The sequence below is a fragment of the Toxorhynchites rutilus genome, chromosome 3 (genome assembly GCF_029784135.1).
Source record: "Toxorhynchites rutilus septentrionalis strain SRP chromosome 3, ASM2978413v1, whole genome shotgun sequence".
NCBI classification, from domain to species: domain Eukaryota; kingdom Metazoa; phylum Arthropoda; class Insecta; order Diptera; family Culicidae; genus Toxorhynchites; species Toxorhynchites rutilus.
In genome coordinates, this window is record NC_073746.1 from 159040437 (window position 1) to 159066382 (window position 25946).

At 38.8% G+C, this 25946-nt stretch overlaps 1 protein-coding gene across 1 annotated transcript; it reads left to right on the plus strand.

The window, feature by feature from the left end:
- Positions 1 to 7694: 7694 nt before the first annotated feature.
- Positions 7695 to 11308, plus strand: LOC129778417 (transcription factor glial cells missing-like). Its single transcript, XM_055785307.1, has 3 exons — positions 7695 to 8130; positions 9293 to 9869; positions 9944 to 11308. The coding sequence occupies exons 1-3, from the start codon at positions 8120 to 8122 to the stop codon at positions 10994 to 10996; spliced, it is 1641 nt and encodes a 546-aa protein (XP_055641282.1). The 5' UTR covers positions 7695 to 8119; the 3' UTR covers positions 10997 to 11308.
- Positions 11309 to 25946: the final 14638 nt, after the last annotated feature.

Below are 25946 nucleotides of genomic sequence, written 5' to 3' on the forward strand. Positions count from 1 at the left end.
GCAAAACAAACAGCAATTGGTTGCGTCACTGTTTACCAAAAATTATCTATAGCTGACAATTATTATTTGATTGCAGAATTGTATGTTGAACATGCTCTTTTGATTACACAGTACAAAGAGCGAGTTACCAGTTACCAGTTTGAATTTTGCAGATCATGCAATTTATCTCTATATTTCTATATAGAGATAAACGGCATGATCCGCGAATTTCCAAAGATGTATCTAAAAGGGCATTGCATCCCATCAACTTAAGTTTCTCAATCACTGACACGGTTAAGAACGTTTTTCAGATGAATGTTTCTTTCGTCTACAATGCGAGAATATAGCATAACATATCTCGATATCGAAGATGTTATTTTTTTCGTTTTTGAGTTATGATTTTTCAATGTCTAATATTTTGCGATAAAGAACAAAATTACAACTTTTGACGAGAATCTGAGAACCACTATATCGGTTTGGCATCTCAGGATGATCGACATATCAACTTGAAGCTTATGATTTAGTTTTCTTCTAAAAAATATTACTTTTGCGAAAAATTAGGATTTTTGTTTCTTTAATTATTAATTGAATAAATTTTTCATAGTTTTCTTGGTTAAAAATAGAGGGCGATTGCTATGTGCTATTGTTTTCGTTTTTGAATTATTATTTTACAAATTTAACATGTTTTAAGTCTTCGTTCAATATTCCTATGTGACTAGACTAGACCTAAGCGACTAGAATCCAGTCTTTCCACACGTGTGATATTTTTTCAAAAAAGGTTAGCCTATGGCTTCAAAGTTAAAAAAATAGCATCTCTGAAATCAAGCTAAATTATGTAAAAAAAACTCAGCTTTTCATAAAAAAATATAAAAAAATATAGCGCCCTCCATCTTTAACCGAGAAAACTATGAAAAACTAACTCAACCAATAATTGCAAAAACGAAAACCCAAATTCTCCGCAAAAGAATATTTTTAAGAAAACTAACTCAAAACTTAAATTTGATATGTCGATCATCTGAATCGGTCCAGTAGTTCAAAAGTTATGATTTTTTGTAGTGGCAAAAACGAGGAAAAATTTGTTTTTTCGAACCAACGATTAACTTTCAATAATCAATCATCACTTTTCATGGAAATCTATGAACCACTATATCGATTGGGCATGGAATGGCTGTATACAGAGATACCCTCAAGATACCTGACTTCAGATACAATCTAGGCATAACGTAAACAAGTTAATTATTTTTGTACCCATAACGTTCGGTTGAATCAACGAGGTGATTTGTGTTGTTGGGATTTCAACTCTCATTTTTTGATTGTGCAAACGAATAATATGTTAAAAGTTTTGTATTAAGATAAAAAAAATATTTAATCGCTAAGTTTTGTATTAACCCGCATGTCTTCAAATGTTTTTAACGTAACTCCTAAACATATATTTTTACCATAATAATGTGTTTGGGAAAGTTGTTGGAAAGTATAAGCAAATTCATAAAATTTCATGAACATGACTAAATTAATAAGAGAGCCTACCGTTCTGACCCTTACGGCATATGATGTAGAATCTTTATGCATATGTATTATTTGGTTGATATTTTTAATAAATTAGTTCAATATGCTTTCAAGCTTTCTACTTTGGTACCTATTTGATTGAAAACATGAAAAAATCATCGAATAAAATGCTTTTCAAATGAAACGAATAAAAATCAAACTTCGAACACTAAATCAAATTTCGGACAGATTGAATTCAAATTTCGGACACTTTATTTTGTAATTTTTTGATCGAAATTTAAATTACGCTTGATTATATTTTATAGTCAACTGCGAAAAAATAACCAAGCAATCACAGTAAACTGTTAACGATGATGATAACTGATGAAACACGGGAGAAATTTAAATATTGATGAACGGGTAAATTCTACGTGCTCACGCTAAGCAAACGTCAAACACAAACGATAGTGAGTAGTGTTGATAGATTTTCGCCAATTATGTTATAATTCAAATGTAGTTCTCATATGAAATGATAGTGAAACCAAGGGATTACTCTAAAGAAGCAATTGTGATATTAATTTTATAGTTATATCATCAGTGCATTAAGCATTTCAAGATATTAGAACAAAGTGTCCGAAATATTATGTTGTCCGAAATATGATTCAGAACGGTATTTACTATAAAAAGAAATTAGAAATATTTTTTAAATATCTCGAGAACGGCTGCATTTAGAAGGAGATTGATGAAGAGCTTTTTTGTTTTAAGTCACATCAGGATTCATAATTTGTGGCTAAAATTGATTATTAACATTCAAACAAAATACATATTTTAGATATTGCAAATTAAAGTTTTTTTTCGCAAATAAAAAAAGAGGACTAATTTTTTCTCAGTGTATATGTTTTTCATGTTTAAACATCAATACTCGACTCATAGTTTTTGAGATATAAATTATCAAAGATTTCTCTTATTGAAATCGATACGCTCTATTCAAAATTTACACTTGAGTCAAAAAATTGCCAATTGCTGTGGAAAACTCATATTTCCTCCATCCCAAACGGAATACAAACTTTCATTCGAATATAAAAAACGAAGTTTTGTTTGTGTTTGTTTGTTTTTCGATAGAAAAAGTTTTTCATACAGTTGTAAACCATCTAAATCAGTGAAATTAAATACATTTCGAATGAAAAAACTTCAAAGTTAGCGTTCTTTTTAATTAGTGTACTTTTATTTGTTTTCTCCCGAAAACGCATGATAAAGTTGATTGTTTCTATGAAACTCTCTCGTTGCTTTAAAATTCATTTCTTGGTACCTGCTACCTCTTTTACTTGTACTGAAACTTTGTTTTAAGGGTCTTCGTAAATGACAATCTATACGTCACTGAGTCACGTTGACAAATGAAAACAAAAAAAAGAGTTTAAAATGATATTGCACCCTTCAGATAGAAGCAGCAGAATCGTTCTAAACAGCGCACTTTTCTGGGTCAGAGCATTCGGACACTTTTTTTTCCTTGATTTAAAATATTTTTTGTAAATTTCAAAAATAATCTTGAATTTATCCTGGCTGCTATTTGGACATCGAGCGTGTTAGAAGTATGCGTTGATGCGATTTCGATTGTGTTCCATGTATGGGGCAGTTTCGGACAACGAAAAAAATATTAGCTAGCTTAATGAAAATTTTGTGTTTATCAACAATTTCTCCCGTTTCCTCTTATTTCCAGCATTTTCTGCATTCTTCATTAAGTGTTTATCTGAACGGAATCTGCCTGCTATGAAGAGTCAGTCAAAATTCGTGTTTTTCCTTTCTTCCGTCATCGTGTGGTTGTTTTCCAGCGGTGAAGTTTTTGAAAAATGGTTCAACATTTCCCGGGGACAAAATTGGCAAAGTAAAATCTTTCTGTGCAGCAGACGCAATGTTTTGCAGCATTGTTGTGTTACTCGATGAGTCAGATGCTACTTCCGCTCCAGTAGGTTAAATCATTTAAGCATTCAAAATCCTTGTCTGAAAAAACATTTCTTGAGAATGAATAGCAGCCTGTCATTTTGAATCCAGCTAGAATATTATTCGGTGTGAAAAAATCAATATAAGCCGGTGCAACTATACCTGCAAGGTCGTGTATAGAAATAGTTTTTCCAGGATGATTCAGTAGCCAATCGTTCTGGGAAACTGAGAGTTATTGCTTAAAAGGTCTCATAACTGAAACATCCAGCGGCTTTAAGCGATGTGTGCAATGAGGTGGAAAGGATACATGAATTATGCCATTTTCTAGACAATATTTAATTGTTTCCAAAGTGCAATGGCAATGGCAACAAATGATTTTCGAGCAATTGTAAAATGGATTCGTTTACTGGAACATTTGCTACCTTTTTCAAATGTTCCAGAATATTGAGAAACAGTGTCCCCATCATCCAACCGTCAATTCGCAAAGCCAATGGACCCAGTTGGACCATCTGTGAGTATAGAATCATGAAAACGTTCCGTTCGAAACTATTTCGACAGCTCTACCCCACTTATCTTCGTTGATGCTGGCTCTGTCGGTTTTCTGTTTATAGTTCTGAAACATCATTAGGTATGAGAATCAAACTGAGTTGATATTTGTTAGTGAACGACAATCGAACACAAATTCAATAAGGTATTAAACAGTGTCCGAATGTGCCCCACCACCATCCGAAGACAAATCATAATTTTGTTGCAGGCGTCTCTCTACGTGTACCCGACACGAGATACTTCCTATTGGGATGCAGCTGACCATTAATCAGCAACGCCCCCCTAGTATGTACCCCATATCTAGCGTGGTGCGTCTTCTCGACTTGAGGAATCCAGGATAGAATGGTCACTAGCCGGCGCAATCATCAGCTCGTGTAGAGTTGTCATGAGCGGCACAATCCTCAGCTCATGGTGGATGATCAGTGGGCTGCACAATTTTCGGCCCGTGTATCTGTAAAGAGTGTGTGTGTATGTATTGCCGCCACTAAGTAAAAGTTTATAGATCGGATAGGAGGGATATGAAACAGGGATACAACGAAGCAAGCTCAATGTTGTCTGTCGAATTGCGTAGCAAGGTTGCCACATTTGCACAACTTGATTGGACTTGAGTTGAGCGGATTACAGAATGCATCGGTCGGATTTGAGGATACGGGTGAGCAGTAGATCAGTAGGCATATTTGGAATTTCTGAGGAAAACTGTTTCCTCGGGCGTATTTTGTTGACTAACCAAACTAAAAAAGAATGAATTGAATTGCTTCCGCCTTTCAACCGAATACATCCATCTAAGTGTGGGGCCGAAGACGTATAATGTTGTAATGAAGCTTATTAAGAAATTCATTATACGTTTCAACACACGCGCTGTAATATCATGATAATGCATTACGTTTTGACCAGGTAATAGCAAAGGCTGTGTCGGCTTTGTTCATGATAGCGTCTCGCAAGTGAATGTATTCTTCCTCACACCGCTTTTGTAGATCGTGTCGTAGGAATCGCAATCATTAGCTCTCTACTTTCGCGTACATGTCGATCATGAATTGTTGGCACAGATAACGACTTCTTTGAATGGCGTTATCCTGATCATGTCGATTCATTAAAAAAAGCGTGTAGCGCACCTTCTGGTTTGTTTCGCCTCCTCTAACTGTCGTTCATAAATTTAATTCAAAATGAGAAATAATGTTAATAATGTCTCGTTGTATAATGTTTATGCAATATTAGTCCCTTCAGTATGGCTGGAAGGATTTTCATCGAAAATCTCTTCTGACTTGCACTATAGTCACACTTATTCTAGAGTACGGCTGTATTCAAGCATCGCAATTGAGTACAAATAGAAATGACGCAAGAATAACTACGTTGAAAATGCGAACTTTAGGAACGTTAGTGCCATTGCACAATTTTAGCCATTGCCATTGCAGCTTTTAGAGCTCGACATTTATTCTCTGGACAAAAACTGTCTTAGACAAAGTTGTTACTCATGATAGAGCGCTCGTTTTTATGTTGTCAAAAATAGGGTGAGCAAAATTTTAGATGAAATAAAAAATCTAACTTTCTTATCTTTATAGATAGAGGTAAACATAGCTTGACAGTGTTGTAGCTCCAATTATTTGAGACATCTTTGTAGAACAAAGTTTTTCTCTATCTCTTGAAATAACCGATATAGCGCCTTTTTTCTAAGTTACGTTAGGGTCATCATGAAAAAAACTGTTTTTTTGCTCTAACTTTTATGTTTCAAATTTTACATGCGAACTGTCTTCGAATGACTTTTAGAGCTTACTAATACAAACATTTTTCGATGCAGAACTTGTCAATATCTCAACTTTACTCAAAGTTATTGATATTTCTTCCCAAAAAACATGCTCTTTTCATTTGTTTGTCATTCTTTCTGGGGCAAACGAAAAAAATGTTTGTTGACGGAATTTGAAAGAACAGATTTCACTCTATATAATATGTGATTTTCAAAACTATGTTATTTTTTGTGTTTGAATAAATTAAAATTGAAATCACGAGTTTTTGGATGAAAACCCATCAACAACTTTGAGCAGGATTAAGATATTGACATGTTCTGCATCGCAAAACGTTAATATTGATAAGCTCCAAAAGTCGTACGAAGACCATTTTGATGTAGAATTTGAAATATAAAAGTTAGAGTAAAAAACCCCGTTTTTTCATAGTTACCCTAATGCAACTCAGATAGAAGGCGCTAAAAACAACTTTGTGGGAGATATTTATTGTTTGGACAAAAACTGTCTTAGACGAAGTTGTTACATATGATAAAGATAAGAAAGTTAGATTTTTTATTTCATCGAAAATTTTGGTCACCCTATTTTTGACAACATAACTTTGTCTATGATAGTTTTTGTCTGGAGAATAACTGTCGAGCTCTAAATGCTAATTTCCACTTAAATGCATCTCCTGGACCATTGTGCACTCGCAACTCTCGCGATTGACATGTTCTTGGTTGTGTCTTTAAGAAAAATGAATTTCAATTTTCAGTATTAACTTTATTTTTTGTTTGATACTTTTAATAAAAAATTCAACAACTTCTTACATTTCATTTCTTGACATTTTTTTGACTCCTAAGACGAGTTGGCACTAATTTCGTCTCGTTCCAAGAGAACTGAATTCGTTGTAACATCATCAAAATCATCGGTCGGATGAAAATTTGGTGAAGTTGATATTATTTTCCTAAAATACTATTAATCACGTATATTTCATCATCAAACTGCCTACTGATTGATTGCATTTTAGTATATAATGCGCGGAATTTGATTTGTCTAATTTTCAAGCTTTACTGAGGGACTGAAGATTGTTACTAGCCTCTCGCCGATTGTAATCAAATCAATCCGTTTCAATTATAGGTCAAATCCCAGAATTCTTGACAAATGGTTTCTACATAATAAAGTAATTGTAACAATATAACATCCATATCTCCTTTCTAAAGCTCAGATTGCTTAAATTGGTAGCAATTATGACCTCTCACAAACTTGCAGCGGGTATCTTCAAAGGCAAACGAATTGCTTTAATTTGATCGGGAAAGCCAAATCTAATCAAAGTCCAAAAACCTCACTACACTGCTGCTGTGAAGTGTATTCAATGTTCGAAAATTCTGCTGGTCACTGGCCAATGTCACATCCACCGATACGGAACCGAACGTCTGGGCGTTTGAGTCGAACCATTGAAAAAGGTCCCCACACCGGCAGCTGCCACGAGGGTCAAAACTATTCACACCGCACTACCATTCTTCCTGGCCATTTAATCTTGAAGGTTAGCTGAATAGGATTGTCGAGATTCTTCGAGATTTATGCATCACACAAGAAACTTCGATTGAATCGTCCACGGGGTTCCACTCCCCCACCCATGGAAGACGAAACAGCGCAGCATACTTAATCGATAATTTGAATGTAATTTTCCCTACAGCATGAGCGCGACACACATGAGCGAACGCGCGCGCTTTCCTCCAATGGGAAGCAGGCAGAGAACGGTGAGCGTGCGGTCGCAATTGGTCGTTACGGTACAGAGGGCGGGGCTTGAAGCGTCTGCGATGTGTGTCTATTACCTCGGTGAGTTTTTCATACACGCTGCGGCTCTACGATGACCACCGATGATTACGAGCGTGATGACGATGATGATGATGATGATTTTATGTTGTATGCTCTCGAGGGGTGACCGAGAGCGTGAATGGGTATGCTTCGGAGAGAAGCTCAACAGTGGCGTTCAGATGGATATTCAGTATTCGTTGCGCAGCTCATCAGTTCGGATGTGTTTCCTTGAACCTTGGGCGCGATAGTGGATAGCGAGACGGGTGGGTTGCACAATTTTGTGTTGATGAAGGATGAACGTTCGATAAAGTGTTGAATGTTTGCTTAGTGAAACGAAAGTGATGATGTGACGTTACACAGCTGAGGGGAAAACAAACAGTCTGTTGGAAACATAAGTGCATATACAGAAACCGTGGCCAGGAATAAACTAACACCGAGGAATGGAACTAATTTGTGTTGTGTATTGAGCGAACTTTTCATTGGACAAAGTGCAAACGAGCGAAAGCCAATGTTCGATGGTTGAATTAAATTAGGAATTAAAATTGAATTATACTTCTGTGAACTCAGTGTGTGCAAAAAGTTAAAACCATAAGGATCATTTACTTCAATTCACTTGGAGAGACCGATCGACCAACATGGTGATAGTGTAAGTATTCTCTTACTTTTACTACTAAAACGATATAAGAAATGTTGAATTGGAGGTTACTTCAAGTTGCGAGTAATTTTTGGAAGCTTGTATGTTGTTTACAAACTTATTTTTCTAACAACACTCGTTGTTTCATCAAACGGCACTACAAACAGTTGAAATTATGGTCTGACAAATCTTTTGATTATTTCAATCTGATACTCATCTTTATTTCTGTATTATCTCACAGTTTGGTTGTAACCTACAAAACATGTAACTTTAATAATTTTCATACGGTTTATTCAGAACTAAAAGTTTATTCATTTTCTATTTCACCTTATTATGGTTTTCGTATCATTCCTTCTCTATTATACCTTTGAACTTTTTGATTTTCTTCATGAATGGCGTTAACGTTCCCTGTGGAACTTTTGCCGTCTCAACGTATGACATAAAATAGCTTCATTTATTAATAGTTAGTTGAAATTTATTAAGCCAAACAATACGCCTTGAATGAGGGGCAAGCTTTAGAAAATGCGTGACCACAGTGCAAGTCGAAGGAAATTTCTTTTAACGAAAAATCCCGTGGACAGAACGTGAATCGAACCCTAACACCCGGCATGATAATGTGAGACGCTAACTACTCGGGTGCACTAAACTTGTTGATGATGTTCCTAAATATTCGATAGAATGGAGCTTGGCAGTCTAATGAGAGTTACTGTCTCTGTTTTGATATCAAAAAACCATCCCCCAGCTATTCACCTTTTTAGACTTATTTCGATGAGAAGCGTTGAACAATTCTTTTATAAGAGGGTATTGAAAATTTGTTATAAGACTTGGATTCGAATTGCCATCGCGATTGTCGTAAAATAGATCGCCTATGAACTACGTGTCCTGTCTCTTGTGCTTCTGTTGTCTTTGTTTCATAACCAAAAATGATAGAACATATCTAATTTGTATGTAAATCAATAGGTGAATAATTTCTTATGAAATCCTTGAAAATTAAACTTGGCAGGCAAAGATGATAAAGAGAGCCTTTTTCACTTTATCACAACCGGGTTTTACGACTTAGACCTCTTTGATATTAGAAGTACCCTTTATTATTTCATCGTAAATCATCATTCTAAAATAAATGGTTTATGCGTCGTAACAAAACGATTAATTGTTTTTCTTCTGTTCTTCTTAGACAATCAAATATCATCACATCTAACTGTCCCAACCGGCTGGGTCTTGAGTGGGACATCAACGATCCCAACGTACCGCTGGTAGCTGAAACCGATTTGGATGAGTTCAACGAGTGGAGTGACGGACACTGTCGTTACATCTACCGTGCGATGGATGACCTGGCGAAGCGTCACTCCTCCGGCTGGGCCATGAGAAACACCAACAACCACAATGTGAGCATCCTGAAGAAAAGTTGCTTGGGAGTTTTGGTTTGCTCCGCGCGGTGCGTTCTGCCCAATGGCGATAAGATTAACCTGCGTCCTGCCATTTGTGATAAGGCAAGGAGGAAACAGCAGGGCAAATCATGCCCCAACCGGTTATGCATTGGTGGCGTTCTGGAGATTCTCCCATGCCGGGGTCACTGTGGCTATCCGGTGACTCACTTCTGGCGGCATACCGCTAATGCTATTTTCTTCCAAGCCAAAGGAGTGCACGACCACCCGCGACCAGAATCGAAAACCTCCGGTGAAACTCGTAAAATTCTCGGCATCGGACGACGGGAACGCGTGCTGAAAGCTATCCAAACGAAAGTGACAAAGGTAATTTATAGCGCTCAGCCTTGCGAAAAAGTTTCAAAATATCTCAATGAAATGCTTTTTATCCACCCCAACAGATCACAGCTTCGAAACAAACTAAAAAAGTTACCAAACATCTACTGGAATCCGGGAAATCTCTATCGGCGGGTCATTTGAATCGCCTGAGCACGGAAAACAGCTACAATCTAACATTCCCCGGCAATTACAAATCAGCCACTCAGTGTGGCTATTCAGCAGCCCCAGCCAGCCAAACTTCCTCAGCCCATGCCCACCAGTCCGCCTTCGATTACAACCAATCCTACTACTATGACAACTCCAGCTTCATCCATCCGGAGGAAATCTTTCAGCTGGATCAACCCATCCGCCCAATCAACAAATACCCGAGCAGTTCGAACGGCAGCCTCCACACGCTCGGCAGCACACCACCGACGGTAATGGACATGGAGAGTGGCAACATCTACAAAAATGCCGTCGCCAGCCCAGACTATGGCGTCCGGTACCTTGATTGCATCAAGTACGAGTCAAGCAGCACCGACACGGACACCGCGAGTCTCACCAGTGGCTCCAGCGTGTTTGATGACTTCTCGTACTACTCCAGCCCCCAAATCGATTATCAGAACGTCAACACGGCGAGCAGCAATAACAACAACAACAACAACAGTGTGACCCTACCCGACATGAACAAAATGAACCTGCGTCTGTCGGACGACATCAATTCTTTCTTTATTGGCCCATCGAGTTGCGTGACGCAGAGTAAGCTCGTTGATGGCGTTGGCGGCTCGGCCGAAGCCAATCAGCTCGAGAACTATTGTTACGAAAATTACAGCAATTCGGCGTCACCGAATGCGTCGGCAATGATGCTGTCGTACAGCGATTATAGTGAGGGTTCCAGTGGGGACGCCCTCGTTCCCGGTGGTTCCACAGTAGAGCAGACCGGGCTTGGTGTCGATAACTGGTGGAGCAGTGGAGCAATTGGGTTGACAGCTAGTAACGGCGGTAATTATACAACGGCGGCGGCGGCGGGTTGGAACCAAACCGATAGCATCACTTATGGAAGCCATCAGCAGCAACAACAACAGCAGCAGCAACAACAGTACTATTTGATGGGTCAGGCTGACTACTTGAGCTAAACGCGGAACGCGGGGGGATGATGTAGTGTGATTAAGATTTGACAAATTGTTGTTGAACTAAGACAAGGAATTAAGAGGATCTCTAAACTGTTGAAATGTTGAGTTTATTGCCGCATCGGGAAGTACTCTCGTCGGACTCATTAAGTTTCAACGTGAATTAATCAAATGTACCAACGTAGTAAGACTTGTGTTTTATATCGTAACTTTATTAAGATATTATTTTTTTCCAAAGCTGTACTGAGTGTAATTGTCTTCTCTAGGAGGCGGGAGCATGTTTCCAAATGTAATTAGCAGTTACAAACATTGTGTTTTGTTAAACCGATTCTAGTCATATGTATTTTAATAGTGAATAATAAAGATGTCAGAAATTACATCAGGTGTAGTATTCGTCAATTTCCGCAAAGAAACGGTAATTGGTATACATTTTAATTTCAAGGATGCAAGAAGGGAGTGCATTTTTTTAAAATCTACTTCAATTTTTTTCGGGTGTTTTTCCGTGTGCTGGTCTCGCAAATATTTTGACGTAGGATTACATCTTTTGGGAACCTATGGAGGGTAAAACATGAAGAACGAAAATCGATCGCATCGTGAAAAATGTCCAATTTCAAACACTTATTTCTCTGTCATTTCATGATGGATTGATGAGATTTTTGCGTCAATCGATTTAGACACTCCATAAGATTTTTTTACATTGAATAAAATAATATATGTCATGGAACTAACTATCGAACAATTAACAATCTCAACCGTTATTCAAACGGAAATACCTTGTTCTGATTCGTCGAAATCGAAGATACAGCTTCCTCTTTTACTCACAGTTATTGCTCAGTCATTTTCTGATAGATTAACGACAGTTTTGAATCAATCATTTTGGGCACTGCATAACAATTCCTTACAGTGAAAATGAATAAAATAATATATTTTATGAAACTACAAACTTCAAAACCAGGGTGCCTGTGGAAATCGGCAATGCAAATATATGCAAGTCGGTGGTATTTTTGTATTGCAAGTAAAGTGAGTAATACGATTAATTCTAGCAAATAAAATCAAAATTTGGAGCTTTGATGTTGGTTGCTTCGTTAAATTCCATACCGGGCCTAATTCCCGTATACACTTCACGGTAAAAATGGAATGCAGTGTATCCGTGATGGCAACAGTACGGGGTCGACATCTGGATACGAAATTAGTTTTCCATTAAAAATAATCATTATAATATAAATTATCTTCAGATACAATTTTTACAAGAGATTATTTTATCACATTGTAGCGTGTGCCACATATTTTATTTGAGAGCCCCTCGTACAATTGATTTCTTCGTATGTTCAGAGCTTTTGGCTACCTCTGATAGTGTATGAGATACCCGGCAAAGCGAGCGCCAGATTCCCCCCTTTTTTTAAACTTATACTTCGAATGAGTGTCGGCTCCGATAGCTTGTGCTAACTGGCTGCTGCTGCAAAGCTCTCGAGACTGGACTTTCCTCTGACGAGATTTACACCCAGCGACGGAGAGACAACCTTAAAAGTTTTCTTTTTACTTAGACTCGAATCCCCGGCGCGAGATTCGGCTTGACCGGGACTCGGAGGGTGATAGGTTGATGTCATAAAGAATTCTGGAAACAATTCCGAAAACAGGCTAATAATGACCTCGGAACATCTTTTTTTTTTAAATAGTATGAAACAAAAAAGATTATCTGAGGATTTCAAGCTTTCGTCAAATCACCGTGATAGAGGCAAGAGTTGGATTATTTCATTCATTTATATACCCTCCAACTTTAAATTCCGAAAGTAAATTGAAATAAAACACACTTAGAATTCGAATTTCGATGAAACTTTTATTTCAAATTAATGTTTGGTTTATGCCATTATGTGTGAAATACAACATCATTCAAATGTCCACCTAGGTCCACCTTCCTCGCACACCTTGATCCGGAACAGGTAATTTTCGATGACTTTTCGGCACATATGGGGCGGTATCTCGATCATAACTTCACGAATGTTGTCTTTCGAATGTTCAAGAGTTTGCGAAGAGTTGGCATAGACACGGTTTTCCGCATAACCCCACAAAAAAAAGTCTAGCGGGTTCAAATCGCATGATCTGGACGGCCAATTGGCATCACTAAAACGCGAAATTATGCGTCCCTCAAATTTCGTTCGCAATATGGCCATGTTCAGTCGTGTTGTGTGGCACGTGGCGCCGTCCTCATTCTCAAAGAAATATGGCCCGATGATTCCACCAGACTATAATGCGCACCAAACAGCGACTTTTGGCGGATGCAATGGCCTCTCAACAATCACGGTTGAATTTCCGAGCCCCATATACGGAAATTTAGGGTGTTCACATAACCACCGAGCTCGAAATGTGCCTCATCACTGAAGAAAATTTGATGCGAATATTCAGCATTTTGCTGCTGTTGATCGTTCACCCAATCGACGTATGCCCGACGCATTCCATGGTCACCACGCTCTAATTTTTGTACCAGTTGGACTTTATATGGATGTAGGTGCAAGTCCAAATGCAAAATTCGCCACAATGATGTGTTTGACAAGCCCAATTGCTGAGCACGCCGTGGAATCGAAACATTCGGATCATCCTCCACACTGGCAGCAACAGCAGCAATATTTTCGGCCGAACGCACATTACGATGATGCACAGGTTTCACAATATCCGCTACGGATCCAGTTTATTCGAATTTACGCACTACATTAGCGATTGTGTGCTCTGTAGGCCGTCCATGACGACCAAAATCCGTCCGTAATGCTCGAAAAACATTTGCCGGTTTTTCATCATTTTTTATAGTATAATTTAACAAAATTAACACGTTGTGCGATGCTAAAACGATCCATATTGTAAAATGGCAGACATTCAACTAACGATATGACGCTTTGCTTGACAGCTATGTCAAACGGTTGTCAGCGCAGGGCTGTATACTTTCGGAAGCCCGAAATGGAAAACCCTGTAGAACAACTACGAAAAATACGAAATGTTTGATATGGTGTAGTGCAGTGGTGGTTAGGTATAGATGGCGGGCCGCATTAGAATTTTCATTATAGCCGCGGGCCGCAATGATTTTTTTGCTCACTACTTTTCATAATGAAATGTAAAATATACGTATTTAACTGGTTCTTTTTTTTATTCACTTTTTATTTCAAATGAAAAAGCATTCAGTTCTAAACATGTAAAATGCATAACTCGAGAACAAAATGCGATAACAACCCAACATTTTTTTTTTTTTTTTTTTTTCTATTTTTATTGAAGGTATAAACGTATCCAGAATTAACATTTTTGGCAAAATTATTCGTCCTTCGACCTCTTCTTCACGCAGAGTCGAAAACGACAAGGCCAATCGTCAATCGTTGCAGCTTCTCAATAGAATTCTTTAATGATTGATAATTCCAATGAGAATGTTCACAGGTACGCTCCTCCAACTTGGCCCATAGTGAATAATTCGATGGATTGGCAAACAACCAATAATTAGAGAAGATGAAGTCTGGTAGGTTTGTTTCTAGTCTCGTTTTTAACCCTTCTAGGAGTTTTCTGCATCGTTCCAAAAATATTCGCTTTAGTCTGGGCGTCAATAAATGACTCACACATCGATGTATGCACTAATTAATTTATCCAATTAATTTCGACTGATGAACGCTTTTGTTTCCGAAGAGGATTACGTTGAACGCCTTAATGAACAACATAGATAACCTTGTGCAGCCGTACCCACCTCAGACGTCCCTATTTGGGTCTATCGTCCACATCAGCTGTTTCTTTGTATCGTTGTAGTGTACGGAACACGAATCGTTTATTGATAGAAAACGGTATGCACGACTTTATGCCAGCAAAACAGAACCAAAAACCGTGAAAAGTCCTTCGAGTACTAACGAGAACTATGTCAGAAGGTTAAATAAGCACGGAAAAAACGGGAAAGAAAACAGAAAATAATCAGCTCGGATACACACGATTAAAAAGAATTACTCTGGGTATCGCAATTCTCAAGCTGCAAGCTGGGTATCGAATTCTCTACGGAGAAAACTGAAATGGTCGTTTTTTCTAGGAAGCACGAACCCGCCCAATTCCAGCTTCACCTATCCGGCAAAACGATCAAGCACTCGATGTTTTTCAAATACCTTGGAGTATATTTTGACTCTAAATGTACCTGGGGAAGACACATTGCATATTTGAAACAGAAATGCCAGCAAAGAATCAATTTTCTCCAAACAATAACCGGAACATGGTGGGGTGCCCATCCAGGAGACCTCATTCAGTTATACAAAACAACGATATTATCAGTGTTAGAATATGGCAGTTTTTGCTTCCGATCAGCTGCCAGGATTCATATTCTCAAGCTGGAGAGAATACAATATCGTTGCCTGCGTATAGCCATGGGGTGTTTGCATTCGACACATACGATGAGTCTCGAAGTTTTGGCAGGAGTACCCCCGCTTACTCTTCGGCTCACAGAATTATCCTACAGATTTCTCATCCGTTGCAAGATCATGAATCCATTGGTGATTGATAACTTCGAAAATCTACTCCAACTGATTCCTCAGTCAAGTTTTATGTCTTTATACCATGAGTACCTTACCCACGACGTGCACCCTTCACCAGGCATCTCCAACCAAGTTTGCTTCCCATACTTTTGCGATTCCTTTGTCATTTTTGATCTGTCCATGCGACAAAAAATCCATGGAATCCCAGATCATCTACGCTCCGATTATATTCCGCCGATATTTTCGGCAGAATATGGGAAAGTTAGATCTGATAAAATGTTCTTTACTGACGGTTCATTCATAACTTCATTCATTCCACTGGCTTCGGCATCTTCAATGAAAATTCCAGTGCCTCTTTCAAACTCAAAAATCCTTGTTCCGTGTATGTCGCTGAACTGGGTGCGATATATTACGCATTAGGGATCATTGAAACATTGCCCATCGACCACTATTTTATTTTTTCAGACAGTCTCAGCTCAATAGAGGCAATCCGCTCAATGAAGGTTGATAAACGCTCATCTTATTTCCTAACTAGAATAAGACAACTATTGAGTGTTTTGGTCGAAAAATTATTCAAGATTACCTTAGCATGGGTTCCCTCTCATTGTTCGATTCCGGGGAAGGAGAAAGCGGACTCGCTAGCAAAGGTGGGCGCTTTAGAAGGTACACTTTTTGAAAGGCAAATTGCTTATAATGAATTTTTCCACATTCCTCGTCAGTACACGCTCGTAATTTGGCAGCGCATGTGGAGTGGAGATGAGTTCGGTCGTTGGTTACACACGATTATCCCTAAGGTCTCGACGAGTGCATGGTTCAAGGGATTGAATGTAGGTCGTGATTTCATTCGCGTGATATCTCGGCTTATGTCCAATCACTACAACCTAAACGCGCATCTCTATCGCATTGGGCTCGCAGCAAACAATCTTTGTGATTGTGGCGATGGCTACCACGACATCGAGCATGTTGTCTGGTCGTGTATCCGGTTCCATACTGCTCGCTTTCAGCTCTCTAGAGCACTGAGAGCACAAGGCAGACAATCGGAGATCCCCGCCCGGGATATCTTAGGTAGCCGTGATCCTGATCTTCTGCTTCATCTATACCTGTTCCTCAGGAACGCCGATGTCAACGTTTAATGATTTTTCCTTCGTTGTGTCCCTGTTTCGTATCCCTCCTATTCGATCTATAAACTTTTACTTAGTCGCGGCAATACATACACACACTCTTTACAGATACACGGGCCAAAGGTTGTGCAGTCCACTGATCATTCAACAAGAGCCAAAGGTTGTACCGCTCATGACAACTCTACATGAACTGATGATTGCGCCGGTTAGTGACCATTCTATCCTGGATTCCTCGAGTCGAGAAAGACGCACCACGCTAGATATGAGGTACAGACTAGGGGGGCGTTGCTGATTAAGGGTCAGCTGCATCCCAATAGGAAGTATCCCGTGTCGGGCACACGTACAGAGCATTGGAGACAGCAACATCTGAATTACGAAAACACTTGTAATACTAACCTCGAGCCAACCGCGAGTAATCGGTTACATATTACTAACATAGATAATAAGAAAAATTGTCAAAGTATTGAACTCCCGGCCCCGTGAGGCTAACGCCATATGAGCCTTGATAAAAATATATATATTTGGAAAAAAAAAAAGAATTACTCAAAAAGTTATTTTTATTCAATTGTATGGAAGAACTTTCAACCATATTCTTAATTTTGCTCATATGATTTTTTTTCAAATCAGGTTGCGGGCCGCAGGATGGCCAACACTAGTGTAGTCGATATTTCTGCTCCGGATCAACGAAATAGTATGATAAATATTTTGAACAAAAGATAACATGCTCAAGAGTTATATGCTTGCTGCTCGATGACTCGAAAAATTGTTTTAATAGCTTAAAAATTTGCTTTCAAAAAACAGATTATTGAAATCACACAAATATGTATATAAACTGGCGACCGCTAGGAAATTCATTTTATTGTTATTGCGATGTGAGATAAGGATGGGCACGCTCACACGCCTATGTATTATGCTCTTCTTTCTCAATTCCAGTTCTACGAACTGCACAGAAATATGGGCACAAAGTATACGGTATAACATTTTAAAAATGAACATGTTGTGGCTTCGACTGTTTACCATATTCAAAGTTTCCCAACAACTACTCGCAAGCAAGGTAGTGGAAGAACAGGCAAAATTATGGATGCAAAACCGCTCTTTCTCGTGCCTTCAACAACCAGGATTTACTGAGTCAACGGAATGTCGCAAAACATATCATCTTTTCTCACCAGTACATCTGCAAAACATTGAAAAGAGTCAAAATAAAGTACCGAAAGAAGACAAGAGCCCGGGAATACACCGAGAAACAGATTTCGTCGCTGAAACCCCAATGTCACTGGTTGATAAAAAAATAATACAGAAAATGTTCCTTCTTGGACGACGAAAGCTATTTCCCTCTTTCAAAGATGCACATTCCTGGAAACGATCGATACTATTCCATGGACAGTTCTACTCCATCTCCGAACATAAAATATAAGTTTAAACATAAGTTTGTTCAGAAGGTGATGCTGTACATTGCCATTTCCCAGAGAGGCATTTCAAACCCATGGTTCAAGTCCTCTGGTTAGGCTATCGAAGTTCGAATGTTTGAAGAAAATTTTTCTTAATTCTTCCGTCAACGATGTCTTCTGCCGTGATGCTAGTTCCTGGAAGGTTATCAAACTTCTCTCTTTCGCCATCATTAACTATCTCTCGTTCCGAATGAAAAAACTAGAAGTGGGTTATTTCTTTGATATAACCGCAAGGTGGATGTAGGACTAACGTTGACTTAGCAAAAAATAAGTAACAAGCATATAAATCTTAGACATTTCATCTTTCGAATAAAGTGATTATCATACCACTTCGTTTAGCCGGGAAAAAATTATTAACGCTGAAAGGGGAGATCGATTCCTCCTCGGAAATACCCAGCGCAAATAGTACCCACTCCCCTAGCCCCGACAATTGGAATCATCGTTGATCCGGGGCAGGATTATTAACATTTGAGAAGGATTACTCCTCAGAATTACACATTAAAAATAAGAGCCCCTTCCCAACAATTCCTACTTCCCAATAACGACGATCGATTGCAGCATTCGTAGACAAACATTGATATGCAATATAATATCCACTACACTATATCACATCGTGATCTTTACTATCAAATCCATAGTCTACGGCACCCATCGGTATCGAATTATCATCGATACCTCGGATTTCGCTAAATGCTCCGTTAGGTCCGACAGCAGAGGAGAAATAGAATTGGAAAACGACAAACGGGAGACAGAGATGTTGGAGGTTGAAAGGGGATTGGCAAAAAACTTCAACATTTGGTCGTTCGAAGAATGTGATTATCATACCACTCCATTTTGCCAGAAAGAGATTATTAATGCTCAAAGGAGGAATCGAGTCCTCCGAGGAAATACCCATCGCAAATTAACAAATTAGAATCGATTAACGATTGCGGCACTCGTACACAAATAATTTTATAACGCAGCTCTCATCAAAGTGATTTCTTCGATATGGTGAAATATCCACTATTATATATTTCGTATTCGTCATTATCAAATCAAATCGAAAAATTATTCAAGATTACCTTAGCATGGGTTCCATCTCATTGCTCGATTCCGGGGAATGAGAAAGCGGACTCGCTAGCTAAGGTGGGCGCTTCAGAAGGCACACTTTTTGAAAGGCAAATTGCTTATAACGAATTTTTTCACATTCCTCGTCAGGACACACTCGTTAGTTGGCAGCGCATGTGGAGTGAAGATGAGTTCGGTCGTTGGTTACACACGATTATCCCTAAGGTTTCGACGAAAGCTTGGTTTAAGGGATTGAATGTAGGTCGTGATTTCATTCGCGTGATATCTCGGCTTATGTCCAATCACTACAACCTAAACGCGCATCTCTATCGCATTTGGCTCGCAGCAAACAATCTTTGTGATTGTGGCGATGGCTACCACGACATCGAGCATATTGTCTGGTCGTGTATCCGGTTCCATGCTGCTCGCTCTCACCTTTCGAGAGCACTGAGAGCAAAAGGCAGACAATCGGATATCCCCGTCCGGGATATCTTAGGTAGCCGTGATCCGGATCTTCTGTTTCATCTATACCTGTTCCTCAGAAACGCCGATGTCAACGTTTAATGATGTTTCCTTCGTTGTGTCCCTGTTTCATATCCCTCCTATCCGATCTATAAACTTTTACTTAGTCGCGGCAATACATACACACACTCTTTACAGATACACGGGCCAAAGGTTGTGCAGTCCACTGATCATTCAACAAGAGTCAAAGGTTGTACCGCTCATGACAACTCTACACGAGCTGATGTTTGCGCCGGCTAGTGACCATTCTATCCTGGATTCCTCGAGTCGAGACGACGCACCACGCTAGATATGGGGTACAGACTAGGGGGCGTTGCTGATTAATGGTCAGCTGCATCCCAAAAGGAAGTATCCCGTGTCGGGCACAGGTACAGTGCATTGGAGACAGCAACATCACAATTACGAAAACACTTGTAATACTAACCTCGAGCCAACCACGAGTAATCGGTTACATATTACTAACATAGTTATAAGGCAAACATTGTCGAAATATTGAACTCCCGGCCCCGTCAGGTTGACGCCATATGAGCCTTAATAAAAATATATATTTTGGATGAAAAAAAAAAAATTATCAAATCTACAATCAATGGCACCCATCGATATCGAATTATCATCGACACCACGTTTTCCACTAAATGCTTCTTTCAGATCGGCCTGCAAAAACTTTTCTGAACTCTATATTGGTATCTTCGAATAGGCCTCCTGCAGTGCCATAATCGCGGAACTTTGGAAGCGCAAGTCGGTTTTGAAGTCCTGGGCAATTCCACGAACCAAACGCTGCAAAGGTAGCTTGCAATTCGCAATTAGCAATTCGGTCGACTTCTGATAGCGACGAATTTCACGCAAAGCGACGGTTCCCGGTCGGTAGCAATGTGGCTTCTTCACACTTCCTGCGGCTGGTGCGCTTTTCCGAGCTGTTTTCGTGGTGCCTTACCACCGGTAGATTTACGAGCTGTCTGCTTGGTCCCAATGGAACGAGTCCTTACGGTGCGAGAGTAAAGGTAGAAATGAACGAAAGCAAAGGAAGCGTCATGTTTTATAGCCATCCGTTCGGTTCAACTGCAGAAGAAAAATGAAATTGGAAAAGAAGACCATAATGCATAGGCGTCTGAGTGCGACCGTCCTCCTCTCACATCGCCGCATCAACTGAATGAATTTCCAGAGCGTATGCGAGGTTATCTACGTTTCCAATAACCTGTTTTCGAAGCAATTTTAAAGCTATTGAAACAAGTTTGCGGCTCAATAATTATCAATATAACTCGTGGACATTTTGTCTTCCGAATGAAATGATCATCATACCACTTCGTTCAGCCGGAAAAGAGGTATTGACTTTCAAAACCTTGCAGTCCAGCGTCACCCTGTCGTTTTCGAAACTTTGAACTTACACCCCGGTACAGAAATGAAAGACTTAGTCCTACGTCAAAAATTCTCGATTCCTCTGTTCTCAATTGTTTCTGGTGAACTTGCAACATGTGAGATGCTCTTTAGTAGCGGCTTCACAGTAACCGGATAAATGGATGGGTATCTACACTCATTTATAAATTGTTCTCAGCTACTAGATTCATAACTCTACATACCGTTCCGAATCATATTTCGGACGATTAAGGCATATGATGCAGGTATTATTTGGTACATATTTTTAATAAATTAGCTCAATATGCTTTTAAGCTTTCTACTTTGGTACCTATTTGATTGAAAACATAAGAAAATCATCGAATAAAATGCTTTTCAAATGAAGCGAATAAGAATCGGACACTAAATCAAATTTCGGACATATTGAATTCAAATTTCGGACACTTTGTTTTGTAATTTTATGGGCGAAAATTACATTACACTTGATTATATTTTATAGTCAACTGCGAATCACTTACCAAGCAATCACAGTAAACTGTTAATGATGATGAGAACTGATGAAACACGAGATAAATTTAAATATTTATGAACGGGTAAATTCTACGTGCTCTCGCAAAACAAACGTCAAACACAAACGATAATGAATGGTGCTGTTGAATTTTTTCCTACTATGTAATAATTAAAATGTTATTTTCAAATGAAGTGATAGTGAAACCAAGAGATCACGCTAAAGAAGCAATTGTGATATTAAATTTATAGTTATATCAAAAGTGCATGAAGCATTTCAAGATATTAGAACAATGTGTCCGAAATATGATGTTGTATTTCGGACATAATTCAGAACGGTATCTTAGAGTAGGAAATTTGACTATTAAAATTATATTTACGTTTCTTCTAGAATGTTTCTCCACTACTATGTCACACATTTCTCTCTCTATCTCTCTCTTCATCGTTATTAGGAAAATGCTCAATCCAAATTGAAAACAATAGAATAGAAATTCACCAAACAAAAGTATGTTCCAAAAACAATAAAGGACTTTGACGCAGTGATACTTTCCTGATTACTTATGATTTTGTTTCGATAACGGTATAATAGGTAAATGCAAGACATTTCTCGCGATGTATCGATTTCTTGAGTTGAATAATCCATTGTACATATAAACATTCCCTTTAGATTATATCGCATCTTCGGAAACATTCAATTGCAACATTCGGCCGAACCCATAATTACCCCGCATTTATCCGTTTGTTGCGCGTGCATTGTGTTCCGGACAACCGGAAAGGCTCTCGAAAGTTATGTTATACAAAGCTCAAGCATTCTCAAATTCTCAGCCCGACTGCATTTTCCATAACTCCATAGCGCACAACACTCGTGAGCCCTCCTAATTTATCAAAGCTTTTCTCCGAACAGTCGTCACTTTGCTCTTGAAACAACAATGGTCCATAATCCGATTTTGCAAAGAAAACCGCGTCAGAAGCCAAGGAGCGAGCGGTGAGAGGAAATCACCAATTTGCTACTTTCGAGAGGGTATATTATATTGTCCTTAAAACCATAAGTTTGTCATACGGCCCGGGAGCGGTGACATGAGCTGTGGTGTGGCCAGGGTAAAATACTGAAAACAAAAGGGGGAAGGAAGGAAATCTGCAACCGAACAAAAAGTCAGCAAGGTTCTGTTTCTCCGGTGGTTTCCGATGGTAAACCGAAAGAAATTAGGGAAACCATGCGTTTGTTCCGGTCGAAAGTGCGTAGCGACGCTTTTCCGATGCGGCCCTTGAGATTTTTATTGCAGATAATAATTTGCTGTTGCGAACACAGTTTTGGGTGTTTAACAGCGAAAAAAGCGTGCAGAATTGCCGTTACCGCTGTCGTCCGGCTCGCCTCTAACTGTCTGTGCTAGGGGTGTGTAACGCATAACTGACGGATATGTGAAATCTAATATTTGGGATGGGTTATGTGATATTCAGTGAAAAGTTTTTTGAGGGTTTTAGAGTGGAAGAATATATGAATATTGAAACCGAAGCACACAGACTTCGATAACATGTTTTTCAACTTGAATTTAGGCAATATAACGGCAATGTAAAAAATTAATACATCTGAATATCGAGGTTGGTTTGGATTAGAAAATGAGAAAAACATGTATTAATAAGTAAGATAACGATTAGATCAGCAGAGCCTGAAAGGTGAAATTTCGCTAAAATAAGATTAAAAGTGATATCATGTGCAGAAGCGACTAATACTGTCTGTCTGAGCTTATGAAGAGTTAAATTAAATCAATATTGTTCATTTGCAGCTTCAAAATCATTGTAAATTATGAGGAATAGTAGAAAGAGATTCATTGTTTTTCAGTAGATGACTGAAGTATGATAATTCAAAATTTGTTTTCAATTCGAATTTTGTACATTTGCATCATATAGGCCAGTAATGCCGCTCACGACAACTAATATCGCCATATTCTTCCTAGATGAGCAGCACAGCATGCGACAGAGCACCGATATTTTACTGCAATTGTTGTCATGGCATCCCCACACCAGCAGCCTCTCATGTACGCAAAAGGACGTTGCTCTCAAAAACTCGAAAAAACAAAAATAATAGTAAAGGTGAGAGCATCGAACCCAAAAGGTGCTACTTATGACTCGTTTTGAGTTCTTTTTTGTTTTTTCCTTTTGTCCCACTCTTGAAACATCGAATTTCCAACGTTCTGTCCAACGTTCCGTAGAAGACTCAACCCCCGATTTGCTGAGCATGTTTATATACATCCGGTTCGCAGAAAGGAAAATTATCCCTCCGCTCGTGTCATCCGGGGTTCGAGGATAACAAAGTGTTCAATTAGAAATCATTGTGTTGTCAGTGATTTGATGGATGACTGTTTTATAGATGTACCAGCCTCTGTTGACGATTGTCAACTTATTAGCTTTTCAAGTGGACAGGCGGGGTAGTGCCGTCAATTGATGTGATGTCGATTTTATCCATTTTTCCGCTCATGACATTCTCCGGAAAACTATGCGAAGAAATTGCCAACTGATATTTTTAATTTGTTCTCGATATTCCAAAATGAAACAACATCAATAGAACTGATGATTTGTTCGTAAAAAAAAGAAACGAGCATTATTAAATCTGACATTATCACAGCAAATTATGCGGTTAATTGCGAAAGCAACAAACCGAAAATGCTAAACGCAGTCATACTCATGAGCGAAAACATAATCACTTCATTTACTTCGCAAGTAATTTTTTCGTGTAGTCAAATTACGCGAAACAGGCACCCATCAGGGATGTACAAGCGAACCAGGACGGCGTGTCGATGAAGCCCGGCCGAAGAGGAGACGGAGTGTTTGTTTTTGCGCCGTTTTCGACACCAAAACCGCTTATCAGGAAGGTCGTCTTCGAATTGCCACAGTGCACCCCGAACGGTGGATAACTCCGGTGGCTCACGGTGGAGTTGTAATTTCGAGTCGAGCATGTATCCTGGAGCCTTGTTAGCTGGGGCGAAAGCGAAAATGAACCGTTATCAGGATGGGAAAACGAGAGTGAAATTAACAGAAAATTATACGCTCCGTTGCTTAATGTAAAAAGTGCACCGACAAAACGTGCAATTATTACCAATTTAGCTGACGGACAAAAACTTGCTCCCGCGTACGGACCACAAGAGTTGGGATTGAAGACATCAAAGTTTGGTGATGTTGTTAAAAGTTGGAAGTTGTGTAAGCTCTTCACTTCATATTTACTTTGGTTAATTCAACGAAATTGTGATTGATTGGGTTTTTGAGTGATATTATTTTTGAAGCACGGGATGCGGGGTCGGAGTAAAAACAGGTTTATATTCTGGCTTTATTTATTTATTTATTCATACCAACAGGTAATAACTACATCCCTAATGATGATTCGGTACTAAACAAAACTAAACTGGACTAAATCACACTTATTATTACATACATTTATATATGGTCGCGTTTCTTGAGTAAAGCGGCCCATTCATCTACAATATTATTGCACAACACAGGAGGATGTGAAATAAAATTGAAAGTGTGTTTCTGATATTGAAGTATTACACAATATATTGTATGATTTCAAAAAAAAAAAATTGATATTTATTGTGCAACGCTCATAATATTGCATGATCTACGGACGACATTGAGCAATCGGTGTCATTGAATGTCAAAGTTTATGTTTACATTTACATTTGCACATCATAGACTTTTTTTTCGAGGACGTGTGAGTCGTGATGGCCGTCAAAAACGCCGATAGGCAATTTGTTCTCGAGTTTATCGAGGTTTATCGTTCACTCTCGGCATTATGGGACATCAAGTGCAAGGATTACACAAACCGTCTAAAGAAGATTGAACATTATGACGTGCTGATAGAGAGAAATGCTCCCGATGCCGACAAACAAGATGTTATAAAAAAAATTCTTTGCGGACCGGAAAGATCTTAAGAGGATTCGAGACGCAGAAAAAAGAGGAACTTCGACAGAGATTATCGTAAGTCCTGTATCTATTTTAAGTAAGTTTTGTATCTATTCTTATTTCATGATTACATGGTATTGTGAATAGGAATCATACAATGAATTGAAAATGAAATGCACCATCAATGAAAATTGATGGTGCATTTCTAGACATATTAGCCTGAAGAGGTGTTCCTTCATTCGCAACAGTTTTTCTCCATGCTCCTCTTGTGAGAGTTCCGGATTGTAAAACTTCATCATCTACATCACTCCTAGTCATGTAGGTTTGTGGTTGTCGTTTTCGTATATAATTATGTAAATAACGACAAGTCATAACTAGAATTTCAGCCTTTTCAGGGGACAGTGACATTTGTTTCTGAAATAAGCCGAACCTACTGACCAAAATACCAAAGGTATTTTCTACAACACGACGTGCACGACTTAATCGATAGTTGAAATTTCTTTTATACAATGACAATTCTGCTTCAGGGTAGGGTTTCATGAAGTTGTCTGTCATTGCAAAAGCATCGTCGCCCAAC